The 21,253-nt window shown below is 41.2% G+C and overlaps 1 protein-coding gene across 2 annotated transcripts; it reads right to left on the bottom strand.

The window, feature by feature from the left end:
• Window positions 1-5,273: 5,273 nt before the first annotated feature.
• Window positions 5,274-9,387, bottom strand: sp7 (Sp7 transcription factor). Of its 2 annotated transcripts, none has more exons than XM_041033433.1 (2): window positions 9,296-9,387; window positions 5,274-7,573 (listed from the first exon to the last, which is right to left on the bottom strand). In XM_041033433.1, the coding sequence occupies exons 1-2, from the start codon at window positions 9,329-9,331 to the stop codon at window positions 6,221-6,223; spliced, it is 1,389 nt and encodes a 462-aa protein (XP_040889367.1). In that variant the 5' UTR covers window positions 9,332-9,387; the 3' UTR covers window positions 5,274-6,220. The 2 variants fall into 2 exon arrangements, with proteins under 2 accessions (XP_040889367.1, XP_040889368.1); XM_041033434.1 differs by having other exon boundaries at window positions 9,311-9,331.
• Window positions 9,388-21,253: the final 11,866 nt, after the last annotated feature.

Genomic DNA, 21,253 nt, shown 5'->3' on the forward strand with positions numbered 1-21,253 from the left:
GTGGTTGGTGGCTGTTGAGGAGAGAGGAGACAGAAGGGGGATAGCGTGAAGCCCAAAACCGAGGCTGTTTAAGGGATTTCTGTCTGAAGGAATTGCTTTGTAATGATCAGAGACTCATTATGGATGTGTGTGTGTGTGTGCTCTCGAGCATGAACACACCCTCACAGAAAAAGACTGGCATGCACATTTGTACATTTAACACTTCACAAACACCTCATATACATGTTCTCATTTATAGACCACACACTCAGAGTCGCTAAATTGCTTAACATGTGAAATGCTTACTTTTTCATAGAACCATTGCCATTTATGTATGATGAAACCTGCATTTAGATTTACCAACAAATTTAAATATCTGTCCTTATTTATTTTTCACAGTTAGTCCGTTCCTGTCGCACGGGAACTATGTCTTGTTTGTCAACCACTTTGTTAATGCCCTCTGTCCTCTGTGGGAGTCAGTCTGAGACATGCTGCCTGCTCAGGCAACATGCAGTGTCAGACATTCACGCTCCTCCCGCTACGCTTCTGAAAACACCATTTGAAAAAGATTTTCTCCAACTCTATTCTTGGCCACAGATCAAGAGAACATTATTGCTCTACTTTATTTATTTATATATTGTGGTGGTAATGTGTGTGAATGTATGCGTGCATGTATGTATGTGTGTGTGTGTGTGTGTGTGTGTGTGTGTGTGTGTGTGTGTGTGTGTGTGTGTGTGTGTGTGTGTGTGTGTGTGTGTGTGCGGGTGAGTGATATGTAATTGTGTATGTATGTGAGTTAACCCACAAAGATATTTCAATTTCTTCAGAATATTAAATAAACATGCAGCAGCAGCAGCAGCTTCAGTGAAGCGCTGCCTGCCAGTGGGTTTTGGGTTGGATGGGTGGCGGTGCTGGTGGTGAAGGGGGAGAGGGGGTTTGTGGCCGTGGCTCTGGGGGGGTGAGGCAGCTCATGGTCAGGGCCCCCGCCGGACACACTGGCGCCTCGCGCTGGAGGACTTCTGAACCACCACACTCCTCCACCAAAACCCTGCCAACCCTGGCTCCATGCTCCCGCTTCCAACCCAAATCACTCAGTTCTCTTTCTGCATTTGACTCTCTCTCTCTGTCTGTCTCACTGTCTCTCTCTCTCTCTCTTCTCCCTCCTTCCTCCCTGACTCTTTTTCCTTCTACAGTTTCCTCATTCAGTTGATCCAAATCCAGATTCATTTGCTATTTGGCTGCCTTCTCTTTTCTCACTTACCGCTGTACTTTTAGTGGCAGGTCTCTCTGATTGTGTTTTCTCTACCTTTTCTCCTGAGGGTTTTGTGTTTTTACATATCCACCAGCCCTTCGCTGCACTGTCTCTCTTAAATCCCTTCATTTTAAATGTTCCAAGGAAGTATTTAGTGGCTTGAGCTTAAAAAAAAAAAGCAAACAAGAATGGTTTGGGCTGTATGTCAGTCAGAATACCATCAAGATAGTAAGCATTTTGAAAAGGAAAGAACAGTTTATGGGTGTTCTAGATATTTGCAAGGGTATTAGGTTATAATGGTCCATCAAATTTCTGAGTATATTTTCCAACCATCTCCAAGAGATATGGGCCCATTCCTCCTGCCAGTGAAAAAACTTTCCTTTGAGGTCAGGGTCAAGTAACCCATGCCCCCTTTACAATATGCGCTTTCACTATAGATCCCTTTAAGTGATCCTAAATTTGAAATATGTATGGAAAATGATTTGTCATAACTGGACGTGTAGATTGATGCTACATGATGAGAAATACTTGACATTACTGATAGAGAACTAAAGCATGTACTTTATTTAAGCCTTTTGGGCAAATGTGGTTTTTCAGAAAATCCTAACTGCACCTACTGCTGCACATAATTGAATTATGGATGTCAAACATCTTAAGTAGAGTGGATATGTCTTTACGTGTCACACATGCAATTTTCTTAACTTAATTTTCCCCTGGAAGCAATTTGTCATCCGGAGGCCATTAAATGGGAAGGATATTATCTTTTTAAAGGGGCACAGAGTCACCCACAACCCTCCCACAGTTCCTATAAACAAAATGGCCTCATTTAGTGGTGCATTTGGTGCATTGGGCAGCAAGGGAGGACTCCCTTTAAACTTTAAAGGCAGTTCTCAAGCAAGGAAAGGCTGTGATATTGTATGATTAGAGTTGGAAATATGAGAAGCACTCCAAGTTTGATGATGCAAGGCACACAGGCTGCTGTTTGTTTTGTCAAAAGTGAGGGTGGTCTAACCTCCATGGCCAATGTAATAATGATTCATGTAGTGGAGTGAGGAGAGACAGGAAGTAGTGCAGCAAGATCCAGCGTTGTTGCATCAGCTGGACTCAGAAACATGTTGCCACAATGTGAACTGGATTTACCGCATGAATGAAGAAAAGCAAACGAGGATACTTAATGACTGAGGCACATCTTTTGTGCTTCTTTGCAACATGACGCTGCTTCCTCTCCCAACATGTAAATGATGGTTTAAAATGATAAGCAAAGTCAGAAAGTACATCTGTAGGATAGCTTGACCTTTTTACCTTTTGCCCTCTCTTATCTGGAATGTTTTCCTCTTCGACCCCTGTTTCATTTAGCGTGACCTCTACTGTTTTTCGGGGTCATGTTATGGTTCACTCAGGTCAGTTTGCGTTTCCCCTTTGCCTAAAAACCTTATCTTGTTTTTAGTTATGGCCTGACTGACCACTGAGCCTCTGGGCATGCTGACATTCCCCCCCTCCCCTCACTGTGGCAGAGACCCAGCCACACCTGCAGACACCTGTGCTATTGTCCTGCCTCCACCCCCCCCTCTTATTACCCTGCATAGGGGCTAATAGGCACCTGTGCCTGTGGCTATGTCAGAGCAGAGTCCATTGTTTTACTTGACAACTCACTTATGACCAGATTATAGCGAGAAAAGGATGCTCATTAGCATTTTGTTCAGCACATCATGATGAGTTGTTCTCTCATTTTAAAGAGCTCCCTCAGAAAGTTGAAATTCCCTGGGGTAATTCATTAAGTGTAGGTTTGTCTAACTCATCAAGACTTAACTAAATACTTGCTTGAGTGAATGTTTTAAAATCACTTCTTTGTGTTAGTTAGGTCGGAAATGGTCTGTACGATGGTTTAAACAGGTGTGTCCTCTGGAATAACCCTTTTAGTCCGGTTAAGTCTGCAGTGATTTGATTTTGCAAATGGAGTGCAGGGGCATGAGTGAGCAAACCATATGGAACAGATTGTCCAGCTTCTGCCGCTATGTGTCACTCCATGTATATTTTCTTTTTATGGCCTTATTTGAAGCAACACTTAATGTTTCCTGGCTTTCTAAATAAAAGAAGTAAAAATAAAGTTAAGGCTACAGTATGCCACCACCGCTGCTGAGGGAGTGTATTTTAAAAAGGCAGAAAATACCAGTAGCAGCAGAGGTTTTAAAAGCCACTGACCGTCCTTTTAACCCCCCCACCCTCACTCGCTAGCCTGACACACCCATACCCATACCCCATTCTCCCTGTTTGCCTTTTATGTTGTGGACTCGACCGTGCGCCCACTTCAGACCACCATAAACATGTCGGTCCCTGATGACAGAGTCGGCCTCGGGACGTTTTATATAAATTGACCTCAACTACAGCTCATTAGAAGCCCTAAATTGGAACCATGCAGCCAGGGAAGTGTAAATGTTGCAACAGGAGAGTCAGTAGCTTCATGGGGGTTCTAGCTGTGCAGGTCTTCATGTCTGTGGTGAAAATCCTTACTGTTATCTTTAATAATTAAAATGTTTTTGTTTCCCATAGCATTTTTGTTTCTAACAACTGGCTAAGTGAAACCAGAGTGGGGAGGGATTTGAACATATTTCTGAATTTGTTTCATGTGCTTATCATTCTTTTAAAATATCACCTGTTACCAGTATGGTTATTGGCATATCATAAAGATGAACTCCTTCTATAATACTTTGTCTGGTGCTACTACAGAACAGAGCACATATTTTGCAGGCTTCATTTAGTCTTTCCTGGGGCTATCTCTCCTCTAATGCAGAGTGCGGAGTCCACCCACCTCAAGTATTTTTATTAGCCTGCCATATAGCCTGAATGACCTGACAGAAAGCTGGACAGAGACACACAAGTGCTGCTTGCCGTGACTCATGCACAAAAACAAGAAAACACCATTTACAATGGCAGCTGAATCTCAAATTGGAGGTTTTTGACCAACTGTAAAATACACTTGATGGTCAGCCCAGCTTTATCTTCTAAGTTCATATCTCCACATCATGTCTTTCGTCCTGCATCCTAACTTAATTGGGGTCCTTTGTTTGACCACCTCCCTCAATAAACAATACAACCACAGCTCCCCTGTCCTAATCCCCTCTTCTCCTCTCTCCTGACTCTGCTGGAGCATCGCTCTCAGTAATTACCCCTCTCAAGCTGGAGAGTGGAGTAATTGTCTTGAGTGTAACTACAGTGGCTCTCTGAAAGGGGGTCATTGTGTGGAGTTAAGACTTCACTTCAGTGGATGGCTTTGTTTGTGCTGCAAAAGATAATGAAAGTATTTGGTTGGCCATGATGAGGTGGAAATATAGTAAGATATGAAAAGAACGACAGTGAGCGAGGAGAGGAGAGGATGAAGTGAGGAAGAGTGAGCTTCACGCTCAAGGAGCAACTGCTTTTCATTTTTCGCATCTTAAAGTCAAATGGACACATTTGAATGTAAGAATAACACCAGTGAAGAAAATGGTTTTGAAATTTCTTTACTTTTAAAAGCACCAAAATTGTCATGATTCCACACCATAACTCTTACATGTATACCTTTGCCAGGTCTCATGCTTCATCATTATTTACAGTATCTTAGACACTCATTTCACAACAAATCAGCAAACACTGGTAGGTCGAACACTACCACAGTGAGCAAAATTATGAACAAACAAATTAAGCTCTTATGTTTATGTTTTTTTTTTTTTTAACTGAAGCAACATAGACATCTTTTTCATCATGGAAGTTATACAAAATGTAGAAAATACATAAAAAAAGTAGAAAAATAACACACCTAACAATATCTATATATTGTTGTAAATATATAGTATGTACAGACAAGGAGAAGCCCTTATTATTCTTTTTTTTTTTTTGCCAGGTGTGGAAGACTTCACAATTAAAAGATTATATAGAAATAGTTTACACGCACATCTAACTTCAAGATCTATAAATAAATCTTTAAAAACATAGCCCCAAACTTCACGTTATAACTAATAAATAAGAAAAAAAAAGTATTAATTTAATGCATTTTAATTTCTTTTTGGCCAGCTTCAATCATCTTGCGTTTTTTTTTTTTCTTTTTTTTTCAGGCATTATATTTCCTGCAGGGTGCAAGATAATCTTCCATGTGTATAATTTAAGACATAAATTAGATTATTTATGTAAATATGAAATTAAATTAGACATAGTAAGAAGCAAACAGCAAACAAAAGTGAAATGCAAAATCTTTTACATCAAAATGTCTTTGGCAACAAGAAGCAGTAAGTAAGACTGTCCTTTGATTGTTTCAAGAATAATGAATAAGTATCAAAGTACAGCTGTAAATCTGATTTTTCTCTAGGCATGCAATGCTCCATCAACCCCATCATCCTAACCATAAGTCTCGTTCTAAAACTACTTTCCTTTTGTGGCTTCAGAGCTCTTTTCCTTCTGCTTTTGCAGATTAAATTTCCCCAGTGGTTTGTCTCATTTGAAAGGCAGAAAATGTGTGTAGGCTACAAAATGTGTGCGTGAGCATGTTTACTTGTATGTGTTAGTATATGTGTGTGTATGTGCAGATGTAGTTTTGTGTATGTGCTTGCTTGTATGTATGTATTATATATGCTTGCGCATTTGCAAATAGTTTTCTCTGCGCATATGGATGTCCATATGCAACACGCATGTTATATTTGTGTTCATGTACGTCCTGGATGGTTGCTCATATTTGTGTGTGGCTGCATACATTTGTGCATTGGCATATGTTTGCAGGCTTGATCATGTTGTATGTGTGTTTGTGTGTGTGTGTGTATGTGGTCCAGAGAAAGTGAAGTGATTGCTACCTGCGACATGCTCAGTCATTTATCATATCAAGTCTTTTAAAACTTGATCTTGTGTCCTTCGTATGTCTTCAAACAGAATACTGTCTTTTTCATTTAAAAGGTGGATTTTTCATCATAAAAACTAACCCACCATGTCTCAAAATAGTACTGAAGAGAAGATTTAATGAAGTCAGATCTCCAACAGTCCACTGCTGTTCTCCACTCCATTATGTGTGCCAGTCTTCTCATCTCCGTTGGTGATTTGGTCAGCAACAGGATTGGTGGGTACAGCGCTGGTGTTGAGCTCTGCGGCCTCTTCGCTCCGAGGATCCGTTTCTCCCTCCACGGCTACAGCTTTCCCCTGCATTGCGGAATCCGCATGGGTCTTCTGGTGCTTTGAGAGGTGGTCGCTACGTGTGAAGCGCTTGTTGCACAGTAGACAGGTGAACTTCTTCTCCCGCGTGTGGGTGCGCACGTGCCTCTCCAGTTCGTCCGAGCGGGTGAAACGTTTCCCGCAGAACAGCCAGTTGCATACAAAGGGCCGTTCACCGGTGTGCCAGCGCAGGTGGGCTTTCAGGTGAGAGGCCTTGCCGTAGACCTTCCCACAGCCTGGGATGTGGCAGCTGTGGACGGGCTTCTTCCTCAGGGATGCGGCAGAGGCTCCCAGCCTCTCCAACTCCTGGCAGTTGGGGCAGTCACATGAGGACCTAGTGGGTGTTGCCCCTCCGGTGTAGCCCCCTGATCCCCTGGCAGGCTTTAGGCCCATGGGATTCTCAATCAGCCCTGCACTTGGCACAGGCTTGGGCTTGTACATGTCCTGGGGCAGCATGTGCTGGGATGGCTGGAGGAGGTGTGAGGAGGAGCCCAGTCCCACAGAAGGGTAAGGTGCTGGGTTGAGTGGCGTAAAGTCGGTGCTGTAACTGGGTAGCTGTGGGCTCAGGGAGGCCTGCGGTGCTACAGGCTGCAGGGAGGCTTGGAGACCTCCGTCCGCCTGAGGCTGTGTTGCTGACAGCCAGTTGGAGTTGGGGTGAACATCCCACCAGGAGGATGTGGCATTAGCTGGGGCAGCAGTAATGCCAGGGTGAATACCAGCTTTATACCAGGAGCCATAGGGGTGTGTCATATCCAGTGAGGTATAGACACTGGTGAGGCAATCGGCCGTAGCGTGGGCCTTGGACACTAAAAGAGACGGGTCCTGGGAGACAGAGGTCTGGAAGGAGTGGGAGAAAGGGTTATATTCTGTAGTGTAGCCTCCGGCTGAAGGAGGTGGGCTTCCAGTGGGAGTAAGCAGCCCTCCACCTCCTCCCCCTCCTCCAGCTGTGGTGAAGGAGCCAGTGTAGGAGTCCGCCAGGCCACTGCCGTCTGCGGTCCGTCCGTTCTTAGCTGTCTGAAGGTCAGAGGTCATGGTGTAGGGCTTCTTTACTGGAGTGGTGCTGCCGGTCTTACCGGGTGTAGCCGAATCCCTGACGGGGCTGGTGCTGCCAAACTTGTTACAGGTAGCAGTTAACATAGCCAGAGGACTGGAGCCATAGCGTGCGTCTTCCTGGGGAGGAGGAGACGGGGGAGAAAATGAGACTGTCTGTCTGCAGGAAATGGCTGCTTGCTGCTGCTGCTTCTGTCAGTGTCAACTCTAATAAAAAACTTATGTCTGACTGCCACCGCTGGCTTTTCCTGCTCGCTCTGTTTTCAAAGTGGTCAGGGCAATTTTAAGCAGTGAATGTTTATGCTTGTGAAGGCTCTGTTCTGCTCAGCACAGGCAGAATTCCCTCGCTCTTTTGTTTCGCTTAAACCACTGTCGACAAGCTATTCTTAATTTTGCATTCATGTTTGTTTTAAAGTTTTTCCACCTGTCTCCACGGTCGGCAACATACAAAAATATATATTGTGTACACATATATCTAAGCACTGCACTAGTAGCTGTAACTGTGCATAAGTTATAGCAAGCACAGATTTCTTGTCAAACATGTTTTTTTGTCTCTAACTGTCACCATGACGTTAAAGACGGTTAGACGGGCTCACGGTACATTGTGTCGCAATGGTCTCACCACTGTCCTGTTTATGCATTGTCTGTGTTTATGATCACATGGTCAAGTTAAATCCTGTAAACATTCCGAATCTTCATTAGCCCTTTTAGGAAACCAAACATTTTCCACTTTTGAAGTGAACAAATACTTGTGTATATCCCTGAAACACAACGCAGAAGAAACTTCACTTTGCATAGAAATTATTTTGTGTGATACTTCTTCTTTTTGTTAGTATTTCCTTTCTCCATGTGGCAGGTAACTAATAGCGCCATAGCTATTGTCTGTCTTTCTACTGTTACTGCTCACTGTACGAGTGGACATAACTAATTAAAGATCACTATTATATTTCAATAACATTTTTATTAACATCATTGTGCTACTGTAATGTGGAATAGTAAGTTTATTCTGTTTCTGTTGAACTTTGAATTGTTTGTTACGTGCTGTGGTATCACTGTAACACTCCTTCGATAATGGTGAATAAATGTACTTTTCAGTGTTAAGACTCACTATATTTCTTTGTAATTCTAGCCTATAACTTTGAATAAGTGTGAATGGAAATCTTCTCAAATATCCCCATGTCTCATAGACATAAACCTGGGTCTTTCCGTGCTGACTGACCTCCCATTCAGAGGGGATTAGTGTTTATCTCCCACTCTTACAACAAGCCCTGGGGTCAGCCCTTTGCATCCTGTTGATTTTGTTGTGTTTTCAGGTTAATACTGTTCCATCACCGACTCTAAGGTGTTTTACTACTCCTACAGTCCCGGCTACTGCTGGTAACCGTAAAGCTTCTTGTGGCCACGTGAGATAATGTCTTTCTTAAATTATCTGTCTAATTTTCTATTTACTCAAGGATATATAATGAATATATGCCTGGAGGAAATGGAAATCCTAGGCTTAGGCAAAGATGAGTAATAAAGTTTCATGGTACTGACCAACTCTATCAGCAGCTCAGCCGTAAGTGGCTTTAAATCACTTGCCATGAAGATCTAAGTTCTTTCTTCATTAATGCAAAGTTTTCATTGTTAAATTAACATGTTATGGCACAGACTTATAGTCAAACATATATCATCTTTCACACGCCAAATATCTTCAAAGTAAACTCCAGAGCTAAGTTTCCTCACATCAACTTACAACAGCGTGACTTTATGATAAGTTCTAGCTGGAAATCCAACAATATTCACATCATAACAGTGTGGTTTTTGTGTGATGAAGAAGAAAAAAGAAACAGATCTACTTACAATTACATTCCCTACCTCCAGAATAGATGCGGCCATCCCTGAGAAACAAAATCCTAAGGAAGCTGAGGGGAGTGGGAGAAGCGCAGCTCTGAGTCCCGGGACAGTTTGGAAGAAGTTGGGCACTAACGCGGGGAAGTGTTTTGAGGCACAGGGAGCCCGCCCCCTAATTACAGGCTCTGGGCTCTTTGAAGACTCGCTGAGAAGCAATAAAAACCCAGAGATGGAGGAAAATGGACGGAGATTGGTGGATAAAAAGAGGACATCCCACCTCCCCAAACGGAGAGTGTCGAATCATTTTTCAAGATAAACGCATGAATGGGTTACTCATCAATCACCATGTGGACATTATTTCAATTTCACTGGCATTATTTTTTCCACTGGGATTAGTCCAGTGGAGTCTGAGGCACAGAGACTACTCTTAACATCATCTCACACAGAGTTATCTGGCCGGATTTCACCGTAAAGATAACAGACTTAGACGCACTGTAAATTGTATTCGTGCTTTTAGACACATTACTGCAGGAGAATTGTAAATAAAAAAGTGGAGTAAAGCACTTTCCCGGTCTCCTCTGAGAGAGGAAAAATAACAAAAGAACATGTAGCCTCGGCCTACGCCACATAAATCAAAAAAATTAAGCTGACCGAGCCTGTGGTTTCCATCCGAGATTTTATTATTCTGGTTTCAACCCTCTCTCTGTTTCCAATATTCTTAAATGCAGTTAACTGCCTTTTTAGACATTAACTGTGATGGTTAAAGAGACTGAACTACAGAGACAAGCGAAGAATAAAAGGATCAAGTCATTAAATAAAATAAAGAAGAGATTATCGCATCAAATAAAATGAATTCATACGGCGAACTGACGAGGGAAAAAAGACTCGCAGGGCTGTTTCCTCCAGAAAGACTTTTGATAAAAAGAGCAAGAAATGAAGGATGAAAGCTAAACCAACAACGTTTGAAATTGCAAAAAAACATAAAGTCCTGCCAAAGACTTTTGCAACGTGGTGTTTCAAAATCGTCCAAATATCTTTATGTCATTATTAATGTTCGAGTTTGGAATTATTTTTTTTTCCAGAGGAAAATATGAAAATATGTATTTGCCTGATTTTGCTGACTTACCCATTTAAAATATGTGTGGTCCCCAAACTGCTGCTTGCATGCATGTAAACTAATGGCAGTGGTCTGTCTGTTAAACTTTGTGTACACCGTTTGAAAATCATGACAAAAATCATAACTCTATATTAATTCATTATAAACATCAGCACTCCAGAGAATTATTCAACTTTTAATTTTCTTTAGAAATAAAATAATTACATTCAGCAAAGCCCTTTGACAAACCCACCAAAGCTCTACTCTCCTTTGCTGGGTGACACCACTGTTTTGTTGAATAAATTTACATCTAACAAATAATCATACACATCATCGAAGAAATAAGCAAATATATGTACAGCAACATTAAAATATATGGCCATAAAACCATTTATTTTAAGCAAATTAGTCCTGATATGGTATAATACTGATGTCACACTACATGAGAGAGAAAGAGCATCATCTTGATAATTTTTTTTTTTTAAGAAAAGGATACTTAAAAACAGCTAATCTATCCAGGTCAGGGTTTTTGGTATGGCTGAATTTGTATTTAATGAGAAAAATAGACTTCATAACATTACAAAATAGGCTTTTCCAACTAATTGTAGCAGTTTAAAGTAATGTTATTTTAGATGCTCTTCTTAAACTGTGTGATGTATTTGGGGATGAATCTCAGGTTAGGTTTCTTTGGCCATGTACATTTTACTGATTTTATTTATTGGTTGAAAAATTCAAAAACTCAACTTTCAGTCTCGAGTAAGACAGATTCTCAGCGCCTTTTTGTGGGCGTCTCGTTTTCTGAAGGAGAGCACAGAAGATTAAAATTGTTGTCAAAAATAAACATATAATTTCTGTCCTTATTTTCTCCTCAATTACAGGGCATGGTCAGAGCTGGGCTTGTCGTTCTGGAGAGTCTGGCCCTCACATGAACACAGCGGCTATATTTGGCAGTCTGTTCTCCAACTGACCTTCATTGCTTTATTTTCTTATTCCAGAAGGGGTGTGAGTAGAAGAACAAAGGCCGCTACATGCAGTAGTTTACACTGTCACACACTCCTACAGGACCGTACTCGCAGTCATATAAACCTATAAACCTCACCTCAAACTGAGGGCAAAGTGTCACAGAGGGGACACAACGACAACACCTGCTACGTATCTATCTAGTGAAATCGATAAGAAAGATAATCAATAATGTCACACTATATCGTGCCAAAATCCTCACAGATACATGTGTTATACGTGGCAACCTTTTCGCACTTTCTGAGGCATTTCCTTCCCCTCTCATTTGACACATGTTCTGTTAGTGGTGTAAGTCTTTAAGTGAAGTGTTCCTTCTCTTCTTAGAGTTCATTAATGCTTTATGTTTTACATTACAAGTGAAATGAGAGGGGAGGTAAAAAGCTCCTATATTTCTGAAAAGCAGTCCGCAATGGGCTGCTTTTCCTCATTTTTATAAGACTTGTAGTAATCTAAAACTTTGGCGTGTTCCCATTTACAGTTCTCTTCAAAAGAGAACAAGTGAGATCTATAATTAGAGAATGCGTTAAGCTCTTAACAGCCTCTTCAAAAAGCTTTCTCTGCTCTATTTACTATTTTCTGCCCTCTGTGGTTTAGATTTTTGGGTCCGTACAGTAGGCACTGTAGGCTTGATGAACCTCGGGGCGTTGGGTGGGCACGATTTTGTTCCCCAGGGCTAATTATATGTTTTGTATGGATAGTTATTGTCCATATGACAGCTATCACATGTATTAGTAGCTCCAGGTTTGTGTAGTATTGCTGCCACATTAGCCCAAGCCACTTTAAATGCAACAAGTGGCGTGCCATTGCTACATTAAAAAAAAAACTATATATGTATTAGACCTGTTTGTATCAGCTTCATAGTGGTTTCTATTATAGGTGATAATGTTTCAACTAGGCGACTGATGACACATATGACTCAAACAAGTGGGTTGCATCTTTTTCTCAATGGCAGCTTCACTCAGAGAATTCTGGGTAAGGACCTCCATGTGAAGACCTCAGCTTCCTGAAGGGTGTCTAATTGAGGTGTTGGAGCCTCAGTTAACTAGCCAAACCAGCACTTTGGTTTAGACACGATCAGTGTGTTTGATAGTTAATGAGAGGTCTAAATAGATAACATTGAGCTTGATTAGCAGATTTTCCGTACCATAGGAAAAAATGTCCACACATTGACAAAATAAAGAGAAGAAAAGAAAAACAAACAAACCAAAACATATATAAATAAAAACACGACCAAATGTGACGCAATAAAAATCATTTTCCAGTCATTGTCAACACGACTTGTAGTTTAATTCTCTTTTGTATCCAAGGAGCCTTTTTCTGTCTGAGTGTGGACATTTTTTCCTATTATTTATGGTACTGTTTGAACCTTTTTTTACACTTACCTGACGCTACCTCCTCCAAAAGTCTGGACTAAACATGCTGCTTCCACTTTGGTATAAGCACAGCAAATCTTAAGACAGTATGTTCTTGATTACCAAAACTGGATATAGGCATTAACTGTAGGTGTGCATGTTCAAGATGATTACATTTTATTGACTTTATTACTCACATTGTTATAGGCCTGTTTGTGCTTGCAGGCTATACACCAGTTACCAGTTAAACCACAATTTTTCACAACTATCAAAAACAGAAACAGTTCATACTCTGTGCACTGGCTTATGGTATATCCTTGTGCATTTTAATTGTCGCTGACAGAAATTTTCTCTTTTCCTTTTTTTTTTTTTCAAAAAATATTTCACTTTGGTAAAAAACAGGAAGCAATAAGACTGTCTCCAACATAGACTGTCTCCACCATGTTCACCAGTGGTCAACTTTTCCGTGCAAACGTTGTAGTCAAACCGTTTCACTTTGGCGAAACTTCTTCTGGTTGCTCTGCTCCATAGAAAATGAAACCACTCCCAGTGACGAGTTGATTGAAGTGATGGCAGTGAGTGTGCAGTTTGTTTGCTTACATCCAAGTCTTGCTGAGCTGAGATAGAGTCTAGTCCTTGATGCCACATGGTTCACATTGTGTTGTTGTCACCACAGAGCTGGAGAGCTGAGGAGGAAGGTGGTGAAAGTTAAAATGGCACAAGCTTATTGTCGGGAATCAGAGGACAAAGGTGATGAATCACGGAAAGGCAAAAGTAACGAATTGCATGTCACATCTCAACAGTTTGAATACCACAGTGTTTCCATAGGATCAAGTATTGAAAACTATTAAGAACTGAAAGCTGGAATTACATCTTTGGTCAAGTTCTCACTCATGTTTATTATTTGATCAGATATTTCCAGATTACAGTTAACCTGTAGCCTTATATGAGCTATATAAATAAAACTGCCTTTCCTTATGGAAAATGTAGTTATTATGTTGTTATTAATGGTACTAGAGTATTTTATTGAAGTTTCTATTGAAGAGCTGTGGGCAGTGGAAATCATATCCTTTGCAAAGGATGGTCCTGTTAGGTCAGAAATTGTCAGAGAAAAGTAATATTACTTGACCTTATTTCTGATTTTGTAGTTTCAGATTTTCCTTGTAATATAATCTACTTTGATTTATTAAACTGCTACTTATACACTGGTTAAAAAAAAAAAAAAGACTTTTTTTGCCTATGAAAAAATTATTCTAACTGTTTGAGCAGGAAATTACAGCAGTCTTTCAAACACTGCAGGCATGCAGTACTCCCAGTAGCTTCCTTGTATACACATAAGCACTAGCAAGTTCATCCAGCAGGCATCTCTCTTGAAATAGTAGTGAAAGCTTTGCCAGATAATTCGTCAAGAAGTACAAGCAAGCATGAAACAAAGCAGTGGGACTCTTTCGTTGTTATGCTATGTATATACATTGCCTGGGTTTTAATGCATCTTTCTTTTGGGGGTGAACAGCTATCTGTTTTCTACATTGGTTTTAAATTGGCCTCTTGGTATCATTAGGCCATTACAGCAACCAAATAAGTGTGTATAATGGTGGATCAATGGAATATCTCGCCATAATGCATTTCCCTTGACATTCCCCTCTGGGCTGCAACCCTCAGAAAATTAACAATGTTAATAATACTGCGACGGAGGGGGAAAATTGAAATGATTAGATGTGTTTTACTTCACTGCTGATGGAAATGTGGTGAGAGGGAATCAGGGTCAGGGATAGACTTGCCTTGCAGCATGACTCCGTGCTATTTTTCCAGGCTGTGTGGTCAAAGATTCAGAGAGCTTGTCAACGGAAAATGAGAGAGCGAGAGAAGTGGGGGAGAAGAGAGAAAGAGGGAGATGTATAGACAGAGAGACTGAAAGAGAGAGAGAGAGACAGGGAGATGGCTTATATAAAGTTCCAGTGAATATCATGTTCATTTGTACTTCGTACTTTGTGCTGTTGATGCTGCTGATGGCATCAGATGTTAGTCACTTAGGTCGTTTTGAGTCAGACATGAAAAGCACCAGCATGCTTTTAATAAAATGACCTGACCGGCTCGAGTGGTCTGTCTCTACTTTGGGGCATGTCGGTGGTTTTGAGTAATTCAACCACCAACAGGCTGCATTTCAACCAGTGGACAAAACATGTTCAGTCACCAGACATGGTGGTAGTCACATATAGCAATGAGGAGAAAGTAATCCTTTCCCTATATGAAGCTTTTTTTTTTTCCCCTTTTCGTATATGAACTTTTGTACAAATGCAAATAGAAAAAGTTTCCTGCTGGTTATTACTTTGAATCTTCTGAATCCTCTGAAAGAGCAACATAACTTGAGTCTGACGTCCCCACCCCCAGCAAAGTCTAGTTCGTTCCTATCTCGCTGTGATGTCTCAGTGACCACACGTCAGAAATAATACCACATGGCACTGGGGAGACATTAATTGTTTCTGTTTCTGTTATGAAGAATTTTTACTGTTCGCAGAATGACAGAGTTATTATCCCACTTTGGTGTCGCAAATGTTGTGTAACATGCTCAACTTGCTGTTTGTCATACAGGGTACTACATGCAAGTATCAGCTCTAGAAACACAGAAGTCCATCTACTCCTAAACAAATCCCAGTCCACCGCCTTCTTGTTGTATACAAGCCGACATCTGGCCTGTAATCTCCCTGTCTGTCGAGGAGACCTGTGGCCACCTAATGACCCCAACAGGCGTCATGCGTGCAATTGCTCAGGATGGCGCAATGACAGCAATGACAGTGTCTTTCAATATCTCTTTATACATACTTTGTGAAATGAGAGGGACTTGGAGGAGTACTGTGACAGGGCACTGCAGGTTGAAGCAACATACATGCAATGTGTCCACGCTGGGCTTTTTATTAAACTGATCTTGAAATGTGTATTTTTTAAAAAAATATCATAATGTTTGTTTGTTTGATGGCAAAGTCTTTTATTGGCAGTGCTGTCTACTTGACTCTTGAACTCAGGTCAAACCTAGGTCACAGAAATGTGCACTTCAGGCTTTACTTCCACACTTTACTCCTTATAGAATTGATTAGACTAGACTAGAAAGAAAATCCCAGTATAATAAAATTAAAAACAGCCCTGTGTTAAAACAGTGGGGGCTGTGTTGGTGGGGGCATGCTGCTTCTGGCACTGGTGAAGCACTGAATTTGAACCAGGTAATTGAGTTTGAGGAACTGAAAAGATTTGTAAATCTGAAGGCTTCTCAGATGCCAAAATACTGATTTATAATACATTATTGCTTTACAACTCTGGAAAACAATCAGGTGGCAATTATTTTATCTTTGGTCATGATGATTGCAAGGTAAACATTAGAAATACTTTGCTCAGGTTACATGAATGCGAACTTACATGTATGCGACTGTGTCAAAAGTTAAGCCTGGTTCAAAATTTTTTTGCCAGATAAACCTGTGGGGTTTTTTTTAAGCCAGAGCCCTCTACATCAGCAGCCTTGCTACGCACCTGGACTGACTCCATTGACATCAGTGAGACTCTGTGACTCTGTGTTTTTCATGTACGACTGAAGGACAGTTGCTGCAACTTTCCGAAACTAACTTGTCTAGCATGCAGCAATTTTCCAGGTGCTCAGAGGTTAGAAAGAATGCATGATTTACAAATCACTTAAATTCTCTTTTAAAAGATTTTCACAGAAGTACTTCAATGGCTATTGTGTGTTTGAACAAGTGTTAATACCATAAATGCAATTCAGGAAAGACTGTTGAAAAATGTGTGCTGTTATTCTCATTTGAATGATTATTGCGTCTGACCAAGATTTCTTTGGAACAGATCTAAACACTGTTGTCTTTAGATGACATTTCATATAAATTAGTCCATTTCAAGCATACCCTGGCCTTAAGATCTGTCTTGAGACCTACTCTGAATGATTTGAAAGCAGCTTTGTATTATTGTTAAAAATAAAAAAATGTAATGAATTATGCACGCACCATTTGTATCTGTACGTGTGTGTGTCTTGCCCTGATCCCTCTGATCAGTCAGTTAGCTGCATTTTCCTCTCGGATGTTAACTCTTATTGATTTCTTTGAACATTGTCATGTCAGAAGGTACTGAGCTGTGCTGTACCCCACAGGGCAGACCACCACCCTCCCCTCTTCCCCCTTGCTGGTTTCTACATATTTAGTCAGTGCCCCCAGACCCTGACAGCAGCTGGTGCTGAGGTTTGGGTGGGAGCTCATTACTCCTTGGCGGAGCCCTGCCAAAAAGAGGGGAGGGTTTTTAAAGGGAGTAAATTGAGGTTTTCTTTTTTGGGTTACTTTATTTCGTACGGCAAATCCAACTCCATGCGTCGTGTGATCTGTTCCATGTGTCGTGTGTGTGCCACCAGCAGTCTTCTCTGGTCCCCTCACCCTGGAAAGAACTTCCGTTCTCCTTGATTTAATGAACTCCCCTCCTGGATGTTCTTATTGCACTGAAATGACCAGAATTTTACTACAGCAGATAAGACATTTTCATTGGGTGTTTTTTTTTTAATGCTTAATATATTATTACAGTTAGACATCAATCTTAACAGCTTATATAAAATGCTAATTTAGAATTTAGATTTTTTACAGGTTTTATTTAATGAATTTCATAAAAATGTGCACATTGTGAGGACCTGTAGTAACCCTGATCATTTCTGTATAGCATTTTTCTGTTTCTCATGAGATCCACTTCATCTCTGTGGTCCACCACTCACAAGACAAAGCCTCCATCTCTCTAGCTCTTTTACTCCTAACAGAGGATCGTTCAAAGCTTTACATTTGATGTCTTAGTGCCATAACGATGTGGTTTGGAGGACTGGAACTATCGTTTATTTATGAAAGACATATTGCGCTGTAGGAGAGGGATAATATCTTCAAGTGGGTCAAAAGAGTGCGTTTGCCTCTATGCTGTAGACGGGTGACCAAGAGTATCAAATGTCCCTGTCTATTGAGTGATTGTGTGGAACAGAAGTGAAGTGTTCTTGACTTGTGTTTCCTCTTTTGGAGAGGAGACTGATGTGGGGACTTCCTGGTGATACTGATCAAGAAGAGAGAGGGGGATCGAGATGAGCAAAAGAAAGGTTAGAAAGCCAAGAGTTGTGGATTTAATCACGGTTCGAAACTGTCAAAACTTGTGCTTGACATGATGCAAAAGGTCCACATTATGAATGTGCAGCAGGCTGGCGCAGGAAAAAGGCTGTACCGACAGAAACAGTGAGAGGAGTGAGTACAGCATACAATACAGAAATAGAATGGCATTATAGGTAGGTAAAATAAGCAGGTCATACCTAAAGGGGACTTTATTACTTATAACCTAAAACCCCTAAAATCAAAACAAAAAGGCCAAGCCGCACCATATGTGTGCAAGAGGAAGCTCACGTCTTCTCTCCTTTAGACCACCCAACGCTTCACCCACACACTCTCCTGAAAAACACTGAGACTGTGCAGGACTAAATCAACCAAACTTCACATATTTCACAAGATCTTGGAACTAAGTTTAATACTTCCAGTTCATCTATTCTTTTATGATTGGGAGAAACACCAAACCACACAAGTGAAACAGATGGATTAAAGGTACTGGGATATGGAATTTAATTTGTCTTGAGTGAGAAGTACTCTGTTGCTGAACAAAAGTTGGATCAAAAACTTTAATCAAGAAGCAATGGGATTTTTTTCAGTTTCATCTTAGAGATAAACAATTTCTCCACACTGACACTGGAGTCTACTGGAGTGCAAATGTAGAAATTCTCCCAAAGCCCATGGCGCTTTGACTGAAAATAAAGAAGAAACCTTCCTTCCCCCCACTTGCCTGAAGCCACAGCATGTGGTCTACTCTGTTGCTGCTCTAAAAATGGCAGGCGGGCGGCCTCGGGAGAAGCCCAGAACAGCCTCCACCGTAATGGCCGTGTGGGTGTGGCCCCTCGTAGATGGCTTTTGAGGGGGCCCCTCCCGGACGCCCGCACCCCTTGCCAGCGCCCAAGGGCTCCAGGCTGCCTGACCAGAGACACCGCGATGCGGCCCACGCTGAACCCAGGCCGAGCCGGGCTAGGGTGGGCTGGGCTAGGCCAGGGCCAGGACAGGATCCACCGCTGCTTCATGGCAGGTTCCTGCACTCCTGCCCTCTGCTGGGGTCACAGAGGAATAAGACAACACAAAAACGTGCGAAAAAAGACTTGAGAGACTTGGCCTTCAAAGCCTTGCATTTGCTACTGAAGGTTTATAAAAAAAAAATCACTGACAAACACAGCCGTGTGCTCCACGAAGAAGCTTTTAAACTAAATTTTAATTTATTTTTCTGTGTTTCGTGTTTGTTAGTATTCCATTTTTGTATTTATTGATGTAAATTTGATACTTTACAAAAAATAAATAAAATAAAGTAATCAGGTTCTGCTCTCAAAATAAAAAAATAAGGTTTGAGATACATTGGTATTACATATGGTATTTGATCACAACTACATTTGCTACTTTACAGTGGTGGAATGTAAGTAACTACATTTACTCATATATCGCACTTATAGTAGGTATAACTTTGAGGTACTTGTGCTTTTCTTGAGCATTTCCATCTTATGCTACCTTATAGTTTAACTCCACTCCATTTTGGAGGGAAATATTGTGCTTGTCTGGCAGCTATATACACCAGTTCCTTTGAAGACTAAGATTTTCCAAACAAAACTTTTGATGTGTTTGTAATGTCTTGCTACAGGTTAGTTGCGATAGTTAAGTCTGCACCATTATTGAATACCTTTATTTTTGATACTTCAAGTATACTTTGCCTACAATACCTCTTTGCGTACGTAATTTTGAATGTAGGACTTGTAATGAAATATTACTTTCAACATTACCAGAGAATGTGATAACTGGTTCCACCACTGTAACATTTGAAGTAAAAACAAATAGGGGACAGTGCACTTATGCAAAACACAGACAGTATGCGCAGTCAGTAGTAGGTGCCTGGCAAAGACTGACGCCAAAAAATGAGAGAACGAAATGAGCTGGTATTCTATGTGCTACCATTTCCACTGTTTTAATGTGGTGAAGAAAAGGCTTTAATCCTTAAAAGGATCTTTGGCAGGTCAAACAAACACAGTGCAATTCCATGTACGCATCCTGTGGAGGAGTAGCCTGTCATTGAAAGAAACATACAGCAACAAACCCTGAGGAACACTGTCCATCTGAGCTCATTTTTCACATCTTAAAGCCCTGTAATACAGAGACAGCTGAAGTGTTGAATGAAGCATTGTCATGCAGCGTGAGCACGATAGCCTTACTGTGTTTCAACACATTTACGAGAATTACCGTAAATGTGTCATTAAGAAATTTTAAACCATGACCATACAGCTGATATGCACTCACCATATGTACAGCATCATTGCACGGGTTAAGTTTTGCATGTAAAACTGCACATGGGATGGTAATGCGGCCTGAATGGTGATAGTGAGTGATAGGGTGAAGCCAGTCAGTCACCTTCTGGTTTGAATCAGCGGAAGGGGATTGGAGGGGGTTGCTCTCGGTAGGTTGGCTTTTATTGCTTCTCCCCTTTGGTTTTAAACAGATCTGCCTGTTTGTGGAAGTGTGGCTGGCGGTTGGCTCCTCAGCTGGCAAGGCAGCGGTGTTTAATTGCTCTTTGTTGTGGCAGGTTGGGGAGGGGAGGAGGCTCTGTGGTCGCCGCTGCACAATGGCGCTTTGGCCTGCCAGCACACACGCACAAACACACACACATTGAGACACACATGGATACACACACATGCATCTGCACACTCACACAAGCGTGCTATGCATACTTGAACACACACACACACGCACGCACACACACACACACAAAGCATGCAAGCCCAGATGCACACATGTGTACTCAAGCTAGAATATTTCTGTTAAAATTCACATTGCCTATGTAGCTCCATATTTTTGATAAACATAATAGTGCACACAGGAAACTATTTAATGATGTAACGATGTTGGTTTATAATGGATTAACTAAGTGTTGGAGGAAATAAAGGAGGAATTACAGGGAGAATAAACAGAAGCAGCATGGTTTGTATATTTGTGCTGTTCTGCGAATGGGCAAGCATATAATTATCACATTTACAGGGAAGAGCTGCTGAATAATGGGTCATAGTGGGTGTAGTGGTGGGGCAGTGGTGTATCCTCCCTTATCCAGCCCCTCCCAGTGTGTGTGTGTGTGTGTGTGTGTGTGTGTCAGTGAGAGAGAGAGAGGGAGAGAAGAAAAGAAACCTGAAGACATCTGATTTACAGTTGTCATTCAGGGCTAAGTTGTTCTGTACTTAATCATATGATGAACTGAAAAGTGAGCAGCCATCACAGCAATGTTCCTTCAAACCAGATGACACTGTGACTCTGATACACTTTCCCTCCTAAACGTGCCTGTAACACACTGTATTGAAGATCACACAGTTTAATGCAGTTTTACCTTCTTGTGTCTCGACCTCACTGTCTCCAGTGA

This window comes from Toxotes jaculatrix, chromosome 3 (assembly GCF_017976425.1).
Source record: "Toxotes jaculatrix isolate fToxJac2 chromosome 3, fToxJac2.pri, whole genome shotgun sequence".
Lineage (NCBI taxonomy): Eukaryota > Metazoa > Chordata > Actinopteri > Toxotidae > Toxotes > Toxotes jaculatrix.

What these genes read in the sequence shown, in the direction of transcription:
- sp7 (XM_041033433.1), bottom strand. Translation starts at nt 9,331, where the DNA reads ATGGCCGCATCTATTCTGGAGGTAGGGAATGTAATT. An exon ending in TGGAGGTAGGGAATGTAATT is followed by an intron (nt 7,574 to 9,295) that starts GTAAGTAGATCT and finishes CCTCCTCCCCAG; the next exon opens with GAAGACGCACGCTATGGCTC.